Raw genomic sequence first — 22,188 nt, forward strand, 5'->3', positions numbered from 1 at the left:
TGCCGTGCGCTAGAGGGTGGCAGCCCGGCCGCCGGAGCCACAGGGTCCTCTGCGTTTGCTCATCAGCCGGGATGAGAGAGGGGTGCCGGCCTTCCCGCGGCACCGGCAGCCTCCTGCTGTGTCACTCGTGGTTTGCTCCTGGCAGCGAGCGCTGGGTGCAGCGGGCGGGTCAGGTGCAGGAGCCCGTCGATGGCAGGTCAGGCCTCCTCGTAAACGTCGTTCCGTAGCAGAAGCCTTTGACGCAGGGTTCTGTCACTCTCCTGGCTGGCTGTGTAGGCATCAGCGTTTTTGCATAAAGTTCTGCAATCTAAAGCAGTGCGAACCCTTTTAAGTCAGTATCCACATCACCTCGTCCTGCTCTGGCTGCCATTGCAAATAGTGCAAATGATCGTGTCGAAGCTGCCATATAAGCGGGTGGTGGATGAAAGGGTCAAGTTCCCAAACTTTGGGATGCAGCTTGTTCCGTTCCCTTAGTTTTTCAGAATCTTGATTCTGTTTCCGAGGTCTCTTTTTTCCTCTGCTTTATGGGAAGGATTATATGGGCTAGTGGTTTAGGATTATTTCCTTGTCTGATCATACCTGATGATGTCAAGGTGGCTTTATTTATTGTGTCCTTCTGTAGTGCTTTAGTTTGTAATACGGATTTCTGAAGTATGCTGTACAATGGAAAAATTAAGACTCCTGCCTGCATAATGCAGCCGTCACAACCCTCAAAAGTGGGGACAATAAATTGTCCAGCACTATTATGTACACTTGAAGTAAGCACAGAAACTGTATCTTCACTCTGTGTGAAGCAGGTGTGCAGCTTGCACCCAATTCCCAATTTTGTATTTTATGGAAGGTTAGCACGAGAGGCAGACATCCTGGCAAGAAATGCCTTATTAAGTTGGTGCTGAAGGCTAGCAGGTGCAGGAGGGTAGGCTTGCCATTACACTAGATCTACTTAGAATCTTTCAATTTTTGTGAAGCTAGACTGTTTTTTAAAAAATTGAAGTATCCTGAGCAAACCGTATTCACAGGTCACTTTCAAACACTTGTAAAAAAAATTATGAGAAGATGTCAGATAGGTATAAAACAATTACTGTCAGATCACAAGTTGGAGGACCAATTCGTTACAAAAGACTGGAATGTATACCACTTTCTAGTACTTTTCTAGATGCTGCCTCAGGATCACATACCATCATAACACAAAAATAAACGAGATTATAATTGAGTCTGTCTTCAAAAAAAAAAGTACAGTAAAACAGGCTCTGGTTTCCATCATCCGAGATTTCCCACTCATGGGAGGAAATGAAGCTGAAGCCGCATGTGATAATTTCTGTCTGTGAAAGCGGTGGAGGTTGACATGTGTATGATAAATTGGACAGCTTTAGGGAGGGTGGAGTAACAGCAATGACCATTTCAGTTGACTCTTATCTGTCTGTGGCCAGCTTTCTCCACGTTCCTCTTTTCCTTGAGTTCTCCCAGCCCTCATTTGCAGGGAGGGCTGTGTAGTGTCAGTGTAAGGGGAAATCAGTAAAGATGGGCCAGAAGTAGATGCACGCAGGGAAACGTAAGAATAGCGCAAGCGCAGCGTGATGCTTCCTGGTGTACTCTCCCTGTTGGTCATCATTTGGGGGTCAGAATCTCCCCGAGCAAAGAGTAGTATTTTAGTTTTAATAACCCTTGTAGTTTTTCTGTGAACTTTTCCAGTTGCCTCTTGAATTCACATAACATTTTAGCATTGACAGCATCCTGTGACAAGCAGTTCCACTGGCTAGCTGCATGTTTTGTGAAGAACCATCTATGGTACCCGTGAACCTAACACCTGCTGGTTGGATCTGATAGTCCAAGATAGAATGAGAGAATGAACGCAATCCCTGTTCATTTCTTTGCGCCTGTAATGGATTTATAGGCCATTTGTAGTGGAAGTGCAGTCTTTTGTCATCTTCAGGTGTTTGATGGATATAGAATTTTTGGAAGAAAACCTATGAAATTTGTAATGAATTCACTTTATAGTGAATTACTTTGTGCAGTTTTGAATAAATGTTTAAAAAAGACATTTAAAGATAGTTCTAAAAACACTACCATATCTTTAATGTTCTTTCTTCAATCTCTACCTCTATAAGTCTATATCAAATTTACCACTTAGCTCCTTCTGCAGAGCCGTATTGTTTTGAGAGCTGAGTAAAGTAGCTCTTTCATTTTGATGATTTAGTAAACTTTTTTTCTATATTAATACATTTTCAAGTAAGGCTGAATGTTCTGTTACAGTATGTGTATTACACATCACTTTACATATGTGTGATCTTGCAACCGAAGTGATTTTCTTTTATTAGTTTCATTTTTTAGATAGCTTTCTGATTCCGCTATTAGGAAGCTGAGGAAAAAGTACATATTTTCACTTCGTGGGTTTTTAAGATGATGGTAATAAAACCTGGCTGACTGGTGATACTTAAGACTGTGCATCTGAACACAATTTTTACCTTGTGTGATTTCGTAGTACATTAAGAGAATTGGCAGGTTTTAATGGAGGCTTATCTTCTGTTAGAGAGCCTAATTTCTCTAAATATAAATAGGAGACTTGAAGAAAGTAACTGGTTTTGTTCTACATTTATGCAAATATATATTTCTTATATAGAATAGACATAAAAATTGAAAGAATACCTCTAAAAGTATTGAAAAAAAAATTGAAATAATATCTCTTTATCCTTTGCTTTGTCTGTTGTCCATGCATACATGCTGTTGCTAGTGATATTTATATTCTTTGTCCTTAGTTGTAGGAGTAAAGCAACTATGGTTAGATTGAGTATTGAAAATCTTAATACTTTGGAAATACAGCTGTGGTTGTGTTGTATTATGTTCCTGAAGTGTTCAGGTTTCTGATGAGAGGAGGTTATAGATTAATTAAACTTAGTATATGAGGTGAGTGATGGGATTCAGAGTCAAAGGTTGCGTTACCCTGAGTTACTCATGTACTGTGCAGACAGATAACATATTTTCCCATTTTAAGTGGCTGAAGTGATGGGACTTCTTCAACTTCACTTAAAGAACATAGATTTAATATTTCTATTATTCTAGTTTTCTTTTTACTTGCGTACCTCTTGAGTAATCTCCCTAGGGTGTGTTCAGGCCTTTCCAATAAGCATGCCCTCACAAAAAGAGTTGAAGAATATTGTTAGCCAGTAAATACATTTATTAACTTTTTCTGTTTGTTCTTATCTTATCAGATAGCTCAACATGAACTTTAATCGTCAAGATCATTTAAAAAGTGAACAGGACAATATTTTTCCTTCTGAGAGCTGGCTACAGGATTCTGAGTTTCTCCTGCAGTGCTGTCCTATTCATTACCTTTTCCTAAAACAGGACATGGAGCTATGTTCCTTTCTTCACGTTAGGTGCTAATGAAGTTATTTGCTTCATCGGAGGAAATGCAGATCCGTGAAATTACATTTTGTGCAAGTAAGTTAGTGGGGGGAATTTTAAACTTTGCTATCACATAATTGTTCTTATGTTTATATTGATAATGCTCCTGGAAGTCCCTTTCAGGATTGAGTTCCAAGTGGTAGAGGTGGTTATTGTCAGAGAACCATTACAGTTTAAAGCTCCTCTGCAAGCTCATGCTCTTGAGCTAATGCTGTGGTTATATGGTTAGCAGCATAGTTAAGAAAATGGGTGCTGTGTGCATTCCATGTGAATTGTCCTGCTGGGAGCACGTGCATGAACTCAAATAGAGATAGGTAAAAGTTTCTAGAACTGCAGGTTTAATTTCTAGAATGCTTCACTCCAGCAGGCTAATCTAGAGCAAGTCCTAAAGTAGTTTTGTTTTCTGTTTTTGTGTCCAGCTGATCAAAGGGAATAGGGAATTCTGTAGTGAAGTGCTGAAATAACAAGCGTACCTGATAAAAGCCCAGGGGTATTCAGCAGACTAGAGGCAACAGTGGCTTCTGCTGCTGTTATGACTTTGGTGAAAGTCTGATATGCTGTACAAGTAAAATACGAGGGTATTAATTCGGAATTTGTTTAGCTAATGTGATGCATCTCAAAGCAGGTTGAAGTTTGACTGCTGATGAAGCTGAATTTCTTAAATTGAAAATTACAACACATTTTGAATGTTTTCATTATTATATGCCTCTCTCTCTCTGAGGAGTTGTCATGGTTTAACCTCAGCCGGCAACTAAGCCCCACACAGCCGCTCGCTCACTCCCCCCCCGGTGGGATGGGGGAGAGAATCAGAAGGGTAAAAGTGAGAAAACGTGGGTTGAGGTAAAGACAGTTTAATGAGTAAAGCAAAAGCCGCGTGCGCAAGCAAAGCAAAACAAGGAATGCATTCGCTGCTTCCCATCGGCAGGCAGGTGTTCAGCCATCTCCGGGAAGGCAGGGCTCCATCGTGCGGAATGGTTACTTGGGAAGACAAACACCATCATTCCGAATGTCCCCCCCTTCCTCCTTCTTCCCCCACCTTTATATTGCTGAGCATCACATCATATGGTATGGGATATCCCTTTGGTCAGTTGGGGTCAGCTGTCCCAGCTGTGTCCCCTCCCAACTCCTTGTACACCCCCAGCCTACTTGCTGGTGGGGTGGGTGAGAAGCTGAAAAGTCCTTGACTCTGGGTAAGCACTGCGCAGCAACAACTAAAACATCAGTGTGTTATCAACATTATTCTCATCCTAAATCCAAAACACAGTACTACATCATCTACTAGGAAGAAAATTAACTCCATCCCAGCTGAAACCAGGACAGGAGTAAATACCCTTGAAAAACTTCAATATTGATTATTATTCAGTAAGTATGTATATATAATCTTTGGGTAGTGGGAAATAGGGGAGGTGAGAGTTCAGGGAAAAAATAGCTATTTCCTCTCTTTTATGAAGAGGCAGTGCTATTTTTGGAAAATGTGGATTCCTAACTTTTCAGAATAGAGTCCTTCAGTTGCTAAGGCTTGTAAAGCACTCTTGATGTCATAGTTTGAAAGGTGCAGTAAACATGTCAGTATTGCACATGAAAGCATATTTCAGCTGTATTCATCTGTTTTCTTTTGCAGTTTGTGACTGTATGGAACTTGAGTAGCATCATCTGAAGGAGGCAAAAATCTATTTTATTCATAATCTAAGTGATAGGTGTAGTATACGGTAGGAGTCTGCAGAGCAGTGTTAAGAGTTGAGGAAGTGTTTGCTTTTGGCTTCATATAAATTCTAGCAGTTCGCCCACTTGTAAGGGAACAAATTTGTGTACTGATACTTAGCAGATAAGTAATCCTTCTTTTAATGCTTGTCTTGCTAAACTTTTGGATGTTTTGATTTAACGTAAGGTTTGAAGAACTTGAAGGTTTTAAAAATGTGTCTTCAGTCTTGAAAGACTGTCTGTGGGCTATGTGATACTGTTAAATGCCTACTATAAATTTTCTCTTTCTGATCGAGAAATGTTTAATTCACAACTTTTTCTTTTTTAAGTGACTATATTCCACAAAGCTTTAATTATTATACTTTGAAAGCTAAATACTTTAAAAGCATGTAAGCTTTGCAAGCACCATTTCAACCTGCTCAGTATTTGTGTAATACTGATAGACACATTTTGCAGATTTAAAGAAAATGGAGACCCAGATAAGAAAAAAGGCATTTAATGTTTAAATTCCGTTGTGAGTTGGGAGAGCTGGATTACATTCCTTGCTGTCCTGATCCTTGATTTCCTATTTGATAGTACGTAAGTTGTGTAAGTCTCTGTTTGTCAGGGTACTTAAGCATGAACTCAGTAACAGTTTCATGAAAGCACATTAATGTTATTGCTTGATCAAGAGCTGGATCTCTTCTCCATCTGGCATATCTTTACAGTACACGTTTTTCCTCTCTATCTATTGTTCTTGTTTGTTTAGACTGTAATTGTTGTCTCATTAAACAAGAAGACTTACAGCTTGAAGGGTGTAAGCGCTGCAGTAGCGCTAACGCTAAGTAATAGTGTTTCAATATCCACAGGTATCCCTAGGTGAGGATTTATGGCAGTTCAGATAAAAATATTTGAAAACGTGACATTGATGTCAGATGTGCTGCTGCTTTGTGGTTCGCATAGACTAACAGGTCCTATTCAGTTAAGACTCTAATCTGAGTTATAGTTGAAAATCCTCCCCGTGCCCCATTTTAAGCCTTGGGGCATACAGCTTGGGAAGTTTGTTTAATCATAGTTGACTCTGTTGTTTTTGCTTTTATCTTAATTCTGATTCCTCATGATTTGTGTTTTGTTTTAGGTTTTCGTTAACTCTATTGGCAATGTCTATGATTTTGTCTGCCTCTGTGGTCCGTGTGAGGGATGGACTCCCACTGTCTGCATCTACTGATTATGACCAGAGCATGGGAATGCAAGAATGTAGAAAATATTTTAAAATGCTGTCAAAGAAACTTTCTCAGCTTCCTGATAGATGTACTCTGAAAACTGGGCAGTATAATATAAAGTAAGGCTTCTCTTTTATATGTTTGCAACGTCCTGGGTTGTGTCTGTCTGTAAGTTAAAAGTTAACAGTTCACATTAGAAATGATTAATCAAACTAAGATTAATTCTTGGCAGTATTTATGTATCAGAAATTAAAAATTGAGAAATTGTAGAAAGATTTGAAACTTTGGTGGAAGTCCTAGGTTGAAATAGACAGTATTTTTGTAAATATCGAAGTCCTTGACCTACTAGAAATATTTCTTTAAATTTCAAGGTTGTTTCTCAAATGAAAATGACCAGACTTGTTCTTCCTCATGCTAGTTCAACTAGTATTCATTTGTTTTCTCTTTTTAGTCTACACAAATTTTAAAAAGTACCCAAATACTTTCACAACCCAGTATTTCTGAAAACTTGTGGTTAGCATGTTATGGAATTAGGCCCTTTTGTTGGACCTTCAGGATTTCTGTTGACTTCAGAGAAAACATGCCCTAAAAACCAAGCATAACTCAATAATTATTTCATATGGCACACAGAGAGTGAGGGAGTGGGAAGGGTGAGAATGATTTTTCTGGTGTGAAGGCAGTGTGTAGTAAAGTCTTGAATGGTTGAATGGAGCCTACCTATCCTACTGCTTCATCCAGCGCTTTCACAACAATGCTTTTTGTTTTCTTTTCACGCTTTTGTGTTTTGACTTTTTTTTTTAATAACTGTTCTTAAATTTTTTGAGCTAGTCAATTTGATAGTGTACCTGTGTGACAACACTGATCAAGTGATAGTTCAGAAGATGGTCTTTTTTCCCATTTGTAGCATGAAACTTGATTATCATGAAATAATTCTTTGAATCTATTGTTTACTCAGAATTTTGCTTTATATGTGACCTTTCTCCTTAGTATTGGTAACTAGGTGCACTTGTATGTAGTTGGTAATTTGGTTGCACTTCAGCTGAGCTAAATTCTGATTCTAATTTAGATACGCTATTTTAAATGAGGTGAGTAATTTCATCCTAACCCCTAGCAAACATGTAGAAGTTACAGTGGTGGAAAGTATACTACCTGAATGATACTAGAAGGTGCTTAGCCTTCTCCATCTCCCATTGGTATATGTGAGTTTCCAGCATTTCTCAGGATTGGGCCCAGCACGGACTAAATTTTTCCAGTTGGTGTTTTTTTAAAACCTCAGCTGTAGTTGGCTTGTAAACTGGTCAGCTTAAAAGAAACTTTTAAGAATGAGACATAAGGCTTAGTCAGTATGTTTTTTATTACTTTTAATGGTGTAAGTTATTCATGAAGATTTTGAAGAGATTGGAATGTGTCATGAAAATGTGAACTCTATTTAATGAATTGCCTAAATGCAATAGGGATGTGTGTATTGAAAACTGACCCTTTCTAATTTCGTATTTGCCATCTCTGGTCATCCTTGCAACTATCTTTGGAGAATGATGAATCCTGTATTCTACGGAACAGTTTTATTTCCTCACATATTTTAGAAAGAACCAACTGCCCTACCCCCCAGTCTGAAGATAAGTTTTTGCATTTTTGGGATGCACCAGATCACATATTCTGCATTTGAGATGAATGAAAAACTGTTTTTGGACAAACCTGCTATGTTTCTGTACCCCAAAAGCTTTATGTTATTTTCTGTTCCGTGTATGTGAGAGTGTGTATGTATATATACACACACGCATATATATACATACACATAGATGTATAACACATCTTCTCATATGATCGTACAATGTGGTGTTAAAGTAAAACATTGCCTAAAAGTAAATTGCTTTTCTTCTAGAACAGTGTTGGATTTTACAGTAAACATTAATTCCTTTGCTACCCCAGAGCAGTTTTTGCTTTTCTGATTATAGAATATGAGATCAGACTAGCGTAGTAGTGAATTACTTGGATTTAAATTTGAAAGTTTGAATTTGTTGTCTCAATTATAGCTTTATAAGTTCTCTGGGAGTAAGCTATATGATGTTGTGCACTGAAAATTATCCCAGTGTCCTGGCTTTCTGCTTCCTGGATGAGCTTCAGAAAGAGTTCATCACTACCTACAATATGATGAAGACAAATACTGCTGTCAGGCCATACTGTTTTATCGAGTTTGGTAAGGATCTGAATTTTTTTCTCTTGATTCTCACACTAAGACAAATGAGTATTTAAATAGATGTGCAACTTATGCACTCAAAACAAAAATGTCCAAGGCAGTTTATAGCTGTATTTGAGGTGGATTTAGAATCTGATTTAACGCTTGTTAAGAGTCAATAAAGAAATACTTCTGTGGACATTAAATTAGGCTACTAGAGTTTTATTCAAACTTGTTTATAATCTTTCTGTTCATTCCAGTAGATTTTGGTTTAAGCCATGTGTGACCAAATCTGGAATTCATCTTCTCCTAGTTAATAATACTAGGAGTTGTTTGACTTCATACCTGTTGAAATACTTAACCTCTAAAGGCATTGGGCTTCATAAATTTCTCAAGTAAAAGATTGCAATTTCATGTTTGCTCTTAGCTGTGCTGTAATTTTTGTTCAGTATGTGAAAGAGAGAGATTTTTATTTGTCTTATGATATAGTGAAGCATTTAATCTTCTGTCATGCAAGCTCCAAATACAACTAATCTCATATATACCAGATAACAGCTGTTACGGATTCTATTAATGTCTGTTGCTTTAATACTGTATGTTAGGCAGTTACTTTAAATATTCTTATAAAACGCATCACAGCAAAAAGAACTGCAGTTTTAGAAATATGGGGGAAGATATTCCAGTTGGTTAATTCCTATCTACAATTCAGTCAGGCAATTTTTAACAATTTCTGTATAACATTCTTCCTTATGAAGATTTCTATGAAAGCTCTTTTTTTTTTTTCCCCCAACGCCTTCTTTATTCTACTAGTTAAGTTAGAATGTAGGTCTATTACAGTCTTTATATCTGTATAATATGCTACTAATTTTCTCTGCCTGAGTATTTTGCAAGCATGTTTCATACTCAAGTAATACTTGAAGTTAATTTTTTCATAAGGATATTTACTAAACTAACGGAAAAGCTAGAAGTGCAGTAAATCCATTGTATTAGCAATGCATTCAGTCTCATGCAGTGAAAAGTCGTTAGGTTATTCGCAGTTATTAAGTAATTAGATTTCTAGAGCTTAGATTTTTTTTACTGCAGAATTAAATAGCCCATGATATATTAGTCACAAAACAGAAACAGTGTTAAAAAATCCAAGATAAATACAAACATTTCAAACCGTATATTTGAGTTTGTGAAGTATGTAGTACATAAAGCTGTATGGTCTTGGATTATTTAATTAACAAAAATCCATAAAGATATAGCTTTTTATTTTAAATTTTACACAGATAATTTCATTCAGAGGACCAAACAGAGATATAACAACACACGTTCTTTGTCAACAAAGATGAATCTTGCTGACATGCAGACAGAAATCAAACTGAGACCACCTTATCAAATTTCCGTGTCAGAACTTGGTTCAGCTAATGGGTTTGCACATTTATCTGTGGCGGAATATAAGGGTACTGGTAAGATATCTGCAGGTAAGTTTCAGACTTTTGGTTTTGTATCCTTAAATGAGACAGATGCAGGGTAATAGAATTAATCTTTGATTTTTTTTTTTCTTTAAGAAAAGCTTTTTCACCATGATGTTCTTAAAGCATAAAGCTGTCATGACCTTACATGTATTTTAGCTTAGATGTCTGTTTTGTCCTCTGCTCAAAGTGCTTATCTTCCCAAGGCACTCAGAGAGAGAAATGGGTCTGTTCAATGGACTGCTTTATTGAAGGAAAAAAAAAATCTGCATGAAAATAAGCAAATGAAGATGAGCACTTAACAAGATTATCTTCTTTCTTTTTCTGACGTTTTAAGATTTATGAAAATTTTTATTATTTCTGCCCAGTAAGACCCAATGATGACATAAGCTAAAAGCATTGTGTCAGGAGTTAGAGCAGCTGGAGGGAGAAGCATCACTTTAGGAAGCATCTGTGATGGTGAAAATCCAAAGAGCTGTGCTGGCTAATATACGTACTCTCTAAAATAAGTACCTTGTGTACGATGTTAATAATAGCAATTTTGTATATACTTGCCACATTCATATAAGTAGTCATTAATTTTTTAAAACTAATTTATTTCATGTAGGAGGTGAATATGGAATTGTGTGGTTGAGCTGGGCTAAAGGTTTCTGCAATTAAGTGAATGCTCTGAATGAGTTTGAGGCCCACCTTTAGATGTTTCCCAGCAGGATAGAAAACTTAAAACTCGCCAAGTCCTTGCACTAGTACGTGGACTCCACATGTGAAACTGACATAACCTCATTTCAGTCTTCCAAGTTTAGTGAAGCAAAATCATAAATAGAATAAAAGGAAGTGTTGATTTTAATTAGTTAATATCTTCCCCTTTTTTCCCCAAAGTATCTCTGTAAGGCTAGTTACCCTGGGCAGACATACACCGATGCTGTTCACTTTACGGTGTCAGGGTGAAAATTGCAGTTGTAAATCTAAACACTTCCTACAGTTCTGTAATACAAGAGATCAGATTAATTTTGTGCAGTTTATATATATATAAATAGTGTATTGTCCTAATTACTTTACCTACTTGTAAGGATTTCTCTAGAAGATTGAAAACTGCTTTCCACTGAAAATGAAAAACAAACAAAATCGCTAGGGTGCCCTATTTGTACTGCTGGGGCCCTGGTCCTGAGAATTCTAGGTGCTATGAGACAGTGTAGAAATAGCTTACAATCTCTGAATTTGCAATTTAACAGTAGAGATAGATTCTGGAAAATTAATGAAGAAAAAGTGTGAAGATGTTTAAATTGTTTAGAAGAGTGGAATCTTTTAAGCAGCACTGTACATACCTTTAATCATCTACTGCATATGTGTGTGGGCTGTTTTTAAAGGTATGTAATGCTGTGATACCATTCTTTTGCCACTTTTGATGCTTACATCGTTACCTCTTAATGTTCTAGTGTAATCCTGGCTTGTGGAAAAGGTTATGGTGGGTGGCAACTGGTTAACTCTGAAAATTGTCTAGATTCAAACTTCCTGTAACTGGAAGAAGAAAAAACACTAAACATGAGAGAATTTGGCCTGTGTCAAAATTGGCTGTATTTTTAAAGTTGTCCATGTAGTGGTAGATGAGATTTTTATCACTTTTCTGAGTAAAAGTGTTGGAAGATCATACGGGCCTAAATTAAAATGCATAAGGACCATTTCCCTTTTTACTATGAAGTAAAATTAAACAATAATTGGTGGATGATCTTCCAATTTTTTTTCACCTAACTCTCCACAACTTGTCTTACAGAAGCAGTTCTTTCCATGTCGACTTTCTTCTGGTTTTTCTCCTCTTTCAGTTACTTTTAACTTTCTTCTTCGTCTGAATTCCATAGATCTCTCTGTTCAGTTATCCGCTTCCTTCCTTGGATTGCTCTAGAAATTCACCATCAAAGGGCTGTACATTATGAGAGGTTTGCACTTTGCTCCTTCTTCAGCTCTTCAAATTTTAGATGCTGTTGAATAACAGTGTCTTTTTTAGCAAGTCTGCTGATAGTTTTGTAATTCTTTACATTCATCGCTTCTCTCCACCTTGAAAAGAACTTTCTCTGGGTGTTTGCTACCCACTCAGTTAGCTAGACTTCAAAGTTTCTACTTTGCTTTAAGGACAAATTTTCACAAAAAGATGTAGTTTGCCTAGTGTAATTTCCTGAATATGCTGTCCTATTAAAAAATATGATTTGCTATAAGTGAATTAAGTATCTTAAATCAAGTTGGATAGCTTGCAGAGGTAGGAAGTTAGGTAGATGCAAATCTTGTTTTCTTACACAGAATAGCTGAATTTGATGCATTTGTTTTGGCTATGCTGATGAAGCATTGTCTGTTACTTGCTTATACTTGTAATTGGATATGTATCCAGGGTCTAGTGTCTAGGCCTCTTATATTGTTAAAGTAATTGAAAATAGCAGCCTTTTTCCTTTAGTGAAAGTTGTGCTGTGTAGTGAGGAATAGGGGTAATTATTAATGTGTGAAGCAGAAAGTGGGCAGATTATGGATAGAATTTTGCTTCAAAGGTGAAGGCAGGCATTAGAAATAAGGTAACAGCATGCTGATGTGTGATGTTTTAGGTATTTATTCGTTAGGATAAATTTTCTGTTTTCTGAGCTTTTTTTCAACGAAGGAACAGTTCTCAAATCAAAGTTACTTTTTGCCTGATCGTGTACTCGATTTTTTTTTTTTTTTTAACTTTTTATTTTTAAATAAGTGTCCTTACAAGTAGTGCAGTTTCTCACGTCATGCAAATTTCCTAATTTTTTATTTAAATTTCAACATTTTAATTCAGAATTTGTGCTTTATTTGATCCTTGGCTTGTGTTAGAGAGTTTTTGATATGGCAATTATAATCTCTCTAAGATTTATGGACCTACTGACTCAAGGTCAGCTGTCCTTTACCCTGCCTTCTCTGACACACTTCCTTCATTCTTCTAGTTTTGCCTTTTTTTTTTTTTTTTTTTTAATTTAAATGACTCTTGTTGCTTTGATTGTAACACTAAAATTTATTAAGCCCTGGAGAGCTTAATGACATCAGTAGCGGTATGCAATGTCCTTTAAAGTTTTGGGGGGGGGTGTTTCATATTTTAATAAGAGAGAAAAGTTACTATTTTCTGATCCTACATAGACTGTCTTGATTTAGATGACAAGACTCTTTACTTTTCCCTTCATGGTTCTCAAAGAGGTGTTTTAAATATTGTTTTAACACATGATGTTTTAAAGTTACCCTGATACATGGGGAAAATGAGATTGTCTGGAGAGCTGTGCATGGAGAGCAGTGAACTAATTTTATCCACCAGTTAATGAAATGCAATGACTTTTGGCTAAAAACAGTCACGTACACTTTCACCTTTTTGACACTCTTTAGATGAGATGGTTTAAAATAACCAAACCAAAATAAAACAACCAGTTAGAAGTCACTCAAAAAGACTTTTGGTTTGGTATGCAAATACCATATCTAATCTTAACTGAGCGATTGCTGGTAGTGTTCCTCTAATATGCACTATGGAAAAGCAATAAACTCTGAAAGTTAAACATGGGTTATGCTTTTGTTTAAAAAATAATACTGATTAAACTATTAAATTCAGCACAAATAAGTTAACTAATTTTGTGTTTTATTTTTAAGTTATCACACACTCATAATTAGACAGCCCTGTCTGCTTATCAACATGAAATAGCTTTTGTCATTTTTTCTTTAGGTTCTGTAACTTCATAAACTGTTTGGAAAGCCTTTTTCCTGGATCTGTGCAATGCAAACAACCAGGATTGACACCCCTCTCTCTATTAATGTTACAGTTCATTAACTTCATTGTTCACATCTTTACACTTCATTGATTTGAACAGAATGATTTAAGTATGGCTCAGTAGTCCTATTGTTTTCCCAGTGTTGCCTAGACTGTTAAGAGTTTTGCATTGTTTTTTCGTATTTGCTTTCTGTTATTAATTACGGAGAGGAACGATAATGAGGAACATACACAACTGTTATGTACTTGTGACCCTAGCTAAGCCCGAAAGAGTGGGTGTGCATGGAAAGAAATGTGTTTTGTAAAAGACTTCTAAGCACTATCTGGAAGGTCTGTATAAAGTTGTAATATAGATACTAGCTTAGTTTCAGAGCTGTCTTTTTATTTGTATCTTTGGTAGCACTCACTGGCTGTATTTTTTTAAGGTAGGGGACTGTAATAGCTTTGCCTCATAGTGTTCCGTTCAGTGAACAAGCTAAATCAGTCTCAATAGCTCTGCTAATGCATTAGTGTTAAAAAAAAAAAAAAGTGGAGGTTGTGAGAGTAGCTGTTACGTACGTGACTTATTAGTGGCTACTAATTGTGGACAAATTTCACTTAGCAAATGCATCATCTGCCATTGATTTCCTGGCATATTTGAGCAGCTTTCAGTACCATACTGAATAAACTGAATGTATTGAGTTAAAGACTAAATATAAAGAACTACATACGTGAATTGAAGGAAAGTATACTTTTTGTTAAACCTTGTGCTGAAATATTTAAAATGTTTCTTCTGCTTTTTAGAAAAAAGATTGACATTTTGTGGTTTGCTTCAGTGATCTCTTCTTGAGCTAGAAGCCACTGAAAAATGAGATTACTATTTTACTAAATTTCTAAAGACATTGCTTTGACCTTTGATATCTTTTTCTGATCTTCTGCTTTGCAGCTCCTCATCAGCGTCTGGAACCTGTGACTCTGCCAGGGATTGTCTCATTTGTGCTTAGTCTGTTATGTGGGGCTTTGAATTTAATTCGTGGCTTTCATGCCATAGAAAGTCTTCTCCAGGTATTGTGCATGTTTATGAATTTAAGAATTATGCATCATAGCAATCATAATATCACCTTAGAAGATGCTTGCTATATGAACTAAGTCTTGCCAGTTTTATTTTCAGAAATACTGTTTGTGAGGTCAGATCTTTGTTTATGAAACCTATATGGTTTGTGATCTGTGCATCCTTCTTGAGTGTGATGCATCATTCATTGAGGCTGTGAGTTTCGAAAGCGGTAGAAGGTGGGTGGCCGACTCTTCCCCTAGGTACCTTGGTAGCACTGAGTATGTGAACATAATGTTCTGTTTTCTAAATTTATGCCAGGATATGAGACATTTAATTTTAATAGATGTTATTTAAAAACACTTGAGAGAAATGATGAACAGCTTTGAAAATCTGGCCAATTTTTTTGAAAGGTCCACAGAACAGGGATCTTTAAAAAACAATTTTACAAAACCTGTTTAGAAACTTTTTTTAATTTTTGTTTGTTTGTTTTTAATAAACTTTCTTAAGTAGGATGCTTATTTCTCTTTACGTGCTGAAAGGATGAATGGTAAGGGAAACCGTCAAGTGATTTCTTCTAAATGCTGCTCCCTCCCCGCCCCCGCCCACAAAACAACAACACCCCCCTCACCAAACAATCTCCCCAACAAACATTTATTTGTTTATGTGAACTCTCTGCTCTGACCTTCCCTATAACCTTTCAGTTTCTTTCTATTCCATTTCTTGTGCTAGTTGTATTCTCATTGCTACAATGAAAATAATAGTGGTTAATGATTTCAAGCAATTCAAGTGAATATGCTGGTAGTGCTTGCAAGCACGCACAGAAAGTTCATGTGTGTTACTACAAAAAAAAAGACTGACTTAACATTAAATGGCTCTACTGTTGCGGTGATGGAGGTAGAAACTAAAAACCCCGTGGAAGTTTTCTGAAAGAAAATGGGAATCTTTTTATTCAAACATATATCTGGACTTTATAACTGCAATGCTTTTGATACCTAATGGATTTTTTAGGGAAGTAAGGTAAAGAAAATGACCTGTATACCTGTTGTCTTACATAATTATTGATATATGTAAAGATTTAATGAAGCAGTAATGTTTGAGGTCTCAGCATTTCCTGAAGACTAATGAATAGATGAACAGGGTTAATGAAGGTGTTCCATGCTAGGTCCTTCTTTTGAGTTGTTTTTGGTTTGTTTTTTAAAGAAAAACCAAGAATGAAACAGCAAACATACATCTCTACTTTATCCCTGATTGGATTTTTCTGTTATGCACAATTCTCTCAGTTTATAAATAGGAATGAATTTAAAGTACACTGTAGTACAAATAGTACTGAACAGATTTCTTAGTGTAATGTTTCTAGAACTTGTTTTGTTACCTTTTGTTACCTTTCCACCTTTCCACAGCTGATTTTTTAAAAAGGAATGCCAATGTTAGATTAACCTATTTAAGTGATGATAGGCCAGCCAATTAATTTTATTCTGTATGTTCTTGCATCTAGAGGTAATAGATGGCAGTACAAGATGGAAGGTATTTTTTCATTTCTGACAAATGAGGCACTAAAATCCATTGAAATTTCTCTTAATTTACTTTATTATGGAAAAATCCACAAGGTTTAGGGAGAAGTAATCCAAAACATGATTAATGCAGCTTCTTCTGAGAAGTCATTCAAAAGCTTCTCTCTGAATTAATGTTTCCTTTATAAACAGTGTTTTTATTTGGGTGTTAGCAAAACTCTGTTACAATATGTACAGTATGTACTCCAGCAAATATGCAGTGGCGCTGAGACAAAAATTTACATACGTTTTAGGAGTGTACTGTATCGTGTAGGTAAGTTTTCTGTGCAGACATACGAACTTTTCCCTAGTCAACACTGTAGATGCAAATGCTTCGCACTGAACATACTTTGAGCAGAAACAAGTTGTAGTTCCGAATGGACCACATTCTTCTCAAAATGAAATTCGCATTCAGGGAAGAACATATGCATGAGTACCTATTGTTTTCATGGGAAAGTTTTTGGTTGTCACAGATGTTTGTTGGAAATGCAGTTAGAATAATCAGCGAGTATGTAAATTTATTCTGCTCAGCTCTATAGAAACTATAACAACCTGTTTGAATAAGTTAGAAGGATTTTTTTTTTTCTTTTTAAACACATAGTGGAAAGCTCTATCACCTCAGGTAAATTTTTCCATCTTTTTTTTCCGGTAATCTCTCTCTGATAAATTCATGTGCTTTTGTTCTCACTGCCATGAGCGCAGAGCTGCCTGCATTTACTCGCTGTGTAGAATTTTACCACACCCTAGTGGTCGGTTTGTGTCTTTTCCTTTTATCTCGTTTCCATTTTGTGAAGCTGGAGGAAGGCACAATTTTACGAAGTTGGTTATTAAAGGTAGTTACCAAGTGTTTAGACTTGAATTTTCAAAGGCATCTGGAGAAGGTAAGTGTCCAGTGTTAGAGCTGGACTTCCTTTAAAGCTTTTGAAAATCTCAGCATTATTTGTCTGTTGTGAATAAACGTTTTGGGCAGATTCAAGATCAAGGTGGTTTTTTTCCAGACATATAAGTAAGCAATGATTAGTGCTAACTCTTTTGGTTTAGCGTAGTATAGGAATTATTATAAATCTCTATGTAAGACTATTTTAACATACAATAATTAATAACTTTCATGCTGTAAATATCTGGTATTTCACTGAAACATTGTAAAACATGGCTTTTTATTTTATTTTCACAGAACGAAGGTGAAGATTTCAGCTACGTTATTGCATTTTTTCTCGGAACAGCAGCCTGTTTGTACCAGGTGTGTTTTTCTGCTTGCGTAATTCACTAGAGTTTAGAAACATTAGCTAGTCACGCATAAATGTCATCATGTTTTCTTAAATGTCACAGATACTTGAATAGGGCGATTATAAAAATAATTTCTGCTCTGTTTTATTTCATTACTCATAAAGTAGTTTGATACAAATTGCTTCTGTTTGATGGCATTTTTCTTCAGTTAGTTGATTTAAGAAATTTGGTATACTTTTCTGTCTGGAGCTTACAATTTATCTCTAAAGTTACAAGCAGTGGAGGTTATATCATTTCCTAAAACTAGTTGTTTCATAGTTCAAGTAAACTTAACCATCTGAACAAATGCCTTACTGTTTCTTTCCTTTGGGAAGATTTGAAGTAAATATGGTAATACCTAGGCACTACACCCCAGAATTTCCGTCACTTCGTATGTTATTATGTATCTCCTTCCTTCTCAAAGCTTTCAGCCACTTTCCACTATGTTTTCCTTCTCCTGTCTGATATTTCATGTTGCATTTCATGTCTGTAGGTTTTCCATTTCTGCGTCTGAATTGGACTTCCCTATATAATTTGTAGCAAGGTATTCTGGTGCCCATTGGCATTTGTCATTCAGTGATACTGCTGTTATGTTTGGCTATGACTATAATGTCTGTCATGCTCAATTGCTGTTATTATAATTCTTTTGACTTTTAATCTCTTGCACTTGTGGAGTATGCAGTTTCTGTGTGCCAATGTTTAGAACAGTGTCAGACCTTAAAATAAAAAAATGTATTAGGATTTTCCTTTTATATCAGCCTTTCTATCAGTCAGCCTTTTGTCTAGGTTACCTGCAATCTCCATTCTCTATAGCTTATCTCTAGCAAAATGTCACAGTACAACTTGTGTTCTTCACCACTTGTTGACTTTTCATCAGCTTCTGCCTTAAATAATTCTTCAGATTGGTGTTAATTTTCCATGCCAACAATCAGATATCATATCAGATAAGGTGGAGCTCCTCCATTCTTTTTTTGTGTGAAAAATACACATTCTTCCCTCCTCTCCCAAATTAGAAACCTTATTCTTTATAAAGTATTCATGTCTGTGCATTGAGACATAAGGACATATGTCTTTCCCCCACTATCTGACTTGAATAGAGCTGTTTTAAAGAAGGAATCCATGCAGTGTGGAATGTAGGCTTTTTCTTAATATTCAAAATAGATCTATTGAGACTCTTGTTCCGCACCCTCTGGTGTCATTCCTACAATATGTAATTGGTCAGTTTTCAGAACTAAGAGGGCTGTCAGTTCTCTGGCATGTTCTGATGTTCTTTTGCCACGCTTAGGAGTTCAGGAGATTGATTTCGTATGTTTCATGACAGCACATTTCATTGTCATTCACCCACAAGGTGTCCATAATGCTGTATTGTCTTGTCCAGTTAATAATAACGTAGCAGTGTGTTTCACTTTCTAGTTTCCAAGAAAATGTTTGTAACCTAGGTGTGCAGGCAGAAAATGGGACTTACATGGAATATGATGTTTTAGGCTCGCTGACATGTCTAGTGTTCCTCCATGGTTTCTAGTCTCTTCTGAAGAAGAAAATGTATAAAAGTAACAACTGTATCAGTTGAACCTGAAGTGCAAAGCGTCAGGAGCTGAGCCTTCAGTCAGTTCTTAACATTTATCAAAAAAAAAAAAAAAAAATCTTCTCTGAAGTAGCAGAGGAGCCTTCTACATAAAAGCATGCTCAGTAGTTGCCATGCTAACACTTCCCTTTAATAGAAGAAAAAAAACCCTCAGGAATTTCGCAACAGCACTTGTTATAGTAAGGTGTTAAAACCACAGTGTTTTGGCCTTTTGATGGTGCTCTGTTTTGTAAGTGGCAAATCTTCTAGCATCTCAAACCTAGCTCAGAATTCATTTAAAACAGATCTTCACTAAAATTCATAGTTTTTCAACAACATCATGTTGCAGTAACATTTTTAAACTTCTGTAGTATTTTTGGTTTTTAAACCCTTCATATTTATTAATCGTTTTGACGAAGCATATCGTGACTCTTATTTTAATCTTGGAAGCAGTTACACTTCTTCATATGTTGTCAGTGGAGGCAATGACGCTAGGAAATTATCTGAATTCTTATTGCTGAGATACTAGTACCAACTAATTGCTGTTTTAGATATGATTTGTAAAACTGCCAGCACAAGTAGGCTGCATTTGCTCTGCTCAAAGTGGCCAAGCAGGTTCAGAGGAATTCCATCTAGATTCTGAAACACGCGGATTACTTATCTCTCGTTTTACTTTGCTGTGGAGGAAGGACATACAAATCTTACTGATACTGTCAGTACTCACATCTCTGAAGATATTTAGATATCCAGAAATTACAGGTAGTTTTGTTAATCTCAGCCACACTTACAGTGGAAATGCATGCTTTATAAGAAAGTGGTTGAGTTTCAAATAGAATATAAAGTAACCTCAATAAATTGCATTGTTCGATTGCAAATGTACAATGCTTTGGCCCTTCTTTGAGGAACATGAAAAATGAAAAATATTTAAGTGGAGTTTCTCTGACTGATAAAACGTGGCAAATGCCCAAGAAGAACAGAAATGACACTTAGATAATCTGATGATGGATGCTGTTAAAAAATTTGTGTGAGCATGGTTATATATCCACTGGGAACAGATTTGGAATACAAAGTAAGCCCAAGTGATGTTGTTACCTACCATGAAGCACAGCAAAAACTTCCTTCAGCAGACAGAAATGGCTAGAATCCAGAGGGGGGTAAACAATTTTTTTTTGTAGAAGTCAGGGAAGTAGTTTGAACAATAGCAGAAGTAAAAATAATGTCTATGTAAAAGCTATGTCCTTTTAGAGATGAAAACTGAGGCGAGAGAATTCCAGTTACAGTAGGAAGAAGGCAGAGTAGGGAACTGTGGGCAGTCCTGACATTCTGTGTTACACCACAATGTGCAGAAACTGACCCTTAAAACATGGTAGAATTACAGTAGAGTTGTGTATTTCTCTCCAAATGTGATCCATCTTGCACCAGCTGAAGAAGAGCAGCGGGTATTTGTGGACCTCTCCGCATCTGCCAGTTAATCCTCTGCATTAACCCTAGCAGGACACTGGGTTGCATCGGGGGGATTGCGTTGTGCTGAGTATTCCCAGCTGCAGGGCCCTGCTATTTTCCCTGTCCTTCCCATTGCTTTGCCTGAAGAAGATTTAACACTGGCTCTTTTTCCTTCTCCATTGCTCCGGTGGAGCAGAGTGTATTTTGACCAGAGATTGCCAGGAACATCCACTTTCCCTTGTCATGGGTCACTCATTATTGCAGGTTGTAATCAATGATTATGAGAGAATTGTTCTCAAAGAGGGTTTAATGGAAGCAAAATGTAACCTTGTATTGATGTCAGGCGCTTTTCACCCTTCCATGATTGCTAAATTGATACTGTTCTTACATGTTTGATTTAGACTTTTACTTGCTTTGGGTTTGTAATTTCTCAATGACCAGATAGTGTTTCTTCAGTGGAAGTTACTTTCCGTGTGGTAATCTGATTTCTTTTTTATTTCCTGACAGTGTTACCTGTTTGTATACTACACGGGCTGGAGGAATGCCAAATCCTTCCTGACTTTTGGGTTAATTTGCCTGTGTAACATGTATCTGTATGAACTGCGCAACCTGTGGCAGCTCTTCTTTCATGTGACTGTGGGAGCATTTTCTACCTTACAAATTCGACTGCGACAACCACAGGGGAAGTCCCCTGATTACAATGTCTGACAAGTCCTGGAACATTTAGAGGCAGTCTTGTTCCAACAGTTATTCACTCTCAGGAATGTAAAGCTGTTCTCCAAAAGAAGAAGCTGTCTGGATGGGGCTTTTTTTTTTTTTTTTCCCCCCCCCAATAAAGCAACGTAAGATGCCTGTGGACATTTTTCACTTGATGGTTAAATTTTTTTTTTTTTTTTTTTTTAATTAAAAGAAGGACACAAAAGAATACGGGACTAGAGGAGGAAAATGGGTCATATCCATGCAGTGAAATGTATGTAGGGGCACCAAGTTTGGGGAATTTGACTGGTGGCATAAAAAAGCTTCATTCAAAAGTATGTTAATGGAAGGAATGTATAGAGCATGTGTTCTGCATATCATGCAAGCTCTTCACTTCCAAAATCAGTTTTGCCTTTGTGAGGCAGTAGGGGATAGGCTAAATAAATAATAATAATAATGCTATTGCATATTAGCAAACTAGATTTGGAATATGTAAGATACTACATTTTGGAATGTTTTGTTTCACATTGACATATATGTGAATGTTTTCTTAATTAAAATGTAACCTGGAAACTCAGTTTCTGGGGATCAGCTTTATGGCAGCTGGGGCCCCCTGTCTAATGCTATAAATACTTCAACATTTTTTCATTTATGATTTCCTTTTAATTATCCTTTGAAAGTGATCTATGTGGACAGGGTTTCTTTTTAGTAATTATTCAAAGAGTTCTGCCACTTAACCCAGGATTTTTGCACACTTCTGTGTTTGAACTCTGGAAAGGTTGAAAGGAAATGGATTGGTGAGTAAATGGAGTGACTTGTACTTGTTGGACCACTGTTCTTCTTTTTATATATTTTTAGAAATGGATGAATAATTAGCTCAAACCTGAGGTAAACAGGTGGTGGTGACAGGAAAATAAACAAAAAGACTAGGGATTTTGTTA

At 36.5% G+C, this 22,188-nt stretch overlaps 1 protein-coding gene across 2 annotated transcripts; it reads left to right on the forward strand.

Moving 5' to 3' along the window:
- Window positions 1–3,203: 3,203 nt before the first annotated feature.
- On the forward strand, window positions 3,204–21,403 carry SEC22A (SEC22 vesicle trafficking protein homolog A (S. cerevisiae)). Of its 2 annotated transcripts, none has more exons than XM_009574736.1 (7): window positions 3,204–3,441; window positions 6,224–6,427; window positions 8,342–8,505; window positions 9,756–9,950; window positions 14,621–14,739; window positions 17,453–17,518; window positions 21,059–21,403. In XM_009574736.1, exons 2-7 carry the CDS (start codon window positions 6,246–6,248, stop codon window positions 21,257–21,259), a joined length of 927 nt encoding a protein of 308 aa, XP_009573031.1. In that variant the 5' UTR covers window positions 3,204–3,441; window positions 6,224–6,245; the 3' UTR covers window positions 21,260–21,403. The 2 variants fall into 2 exon arrangements, with proteins under 2 accessions (XP_009573031.1, XP_009573023.1); XM_009574728.1 differs by lacking the exon at window positions 3,204–3,441 and adding an exon at window positions 3,700–3,719.
- Window positions 21,404–22,188: the final 785 nt, after the last annotated feature.

This window comes from Fulmarus glacialis, unplaced genomic scaffold, assembly GCF_000690835.1.
Source record: "Fulmarus glacialis isolate BGI_N327 unplaced genomic scaffold, ASM69083v1 scaffold17700, whole genome shotgun sequence".
NCBI classification, from domain to species: Eukaryota; Metazoa; Chordata; class Aves; order Procellariiformes; family Procellariidae; genus Fulmarus; species Fulmarus glacialis.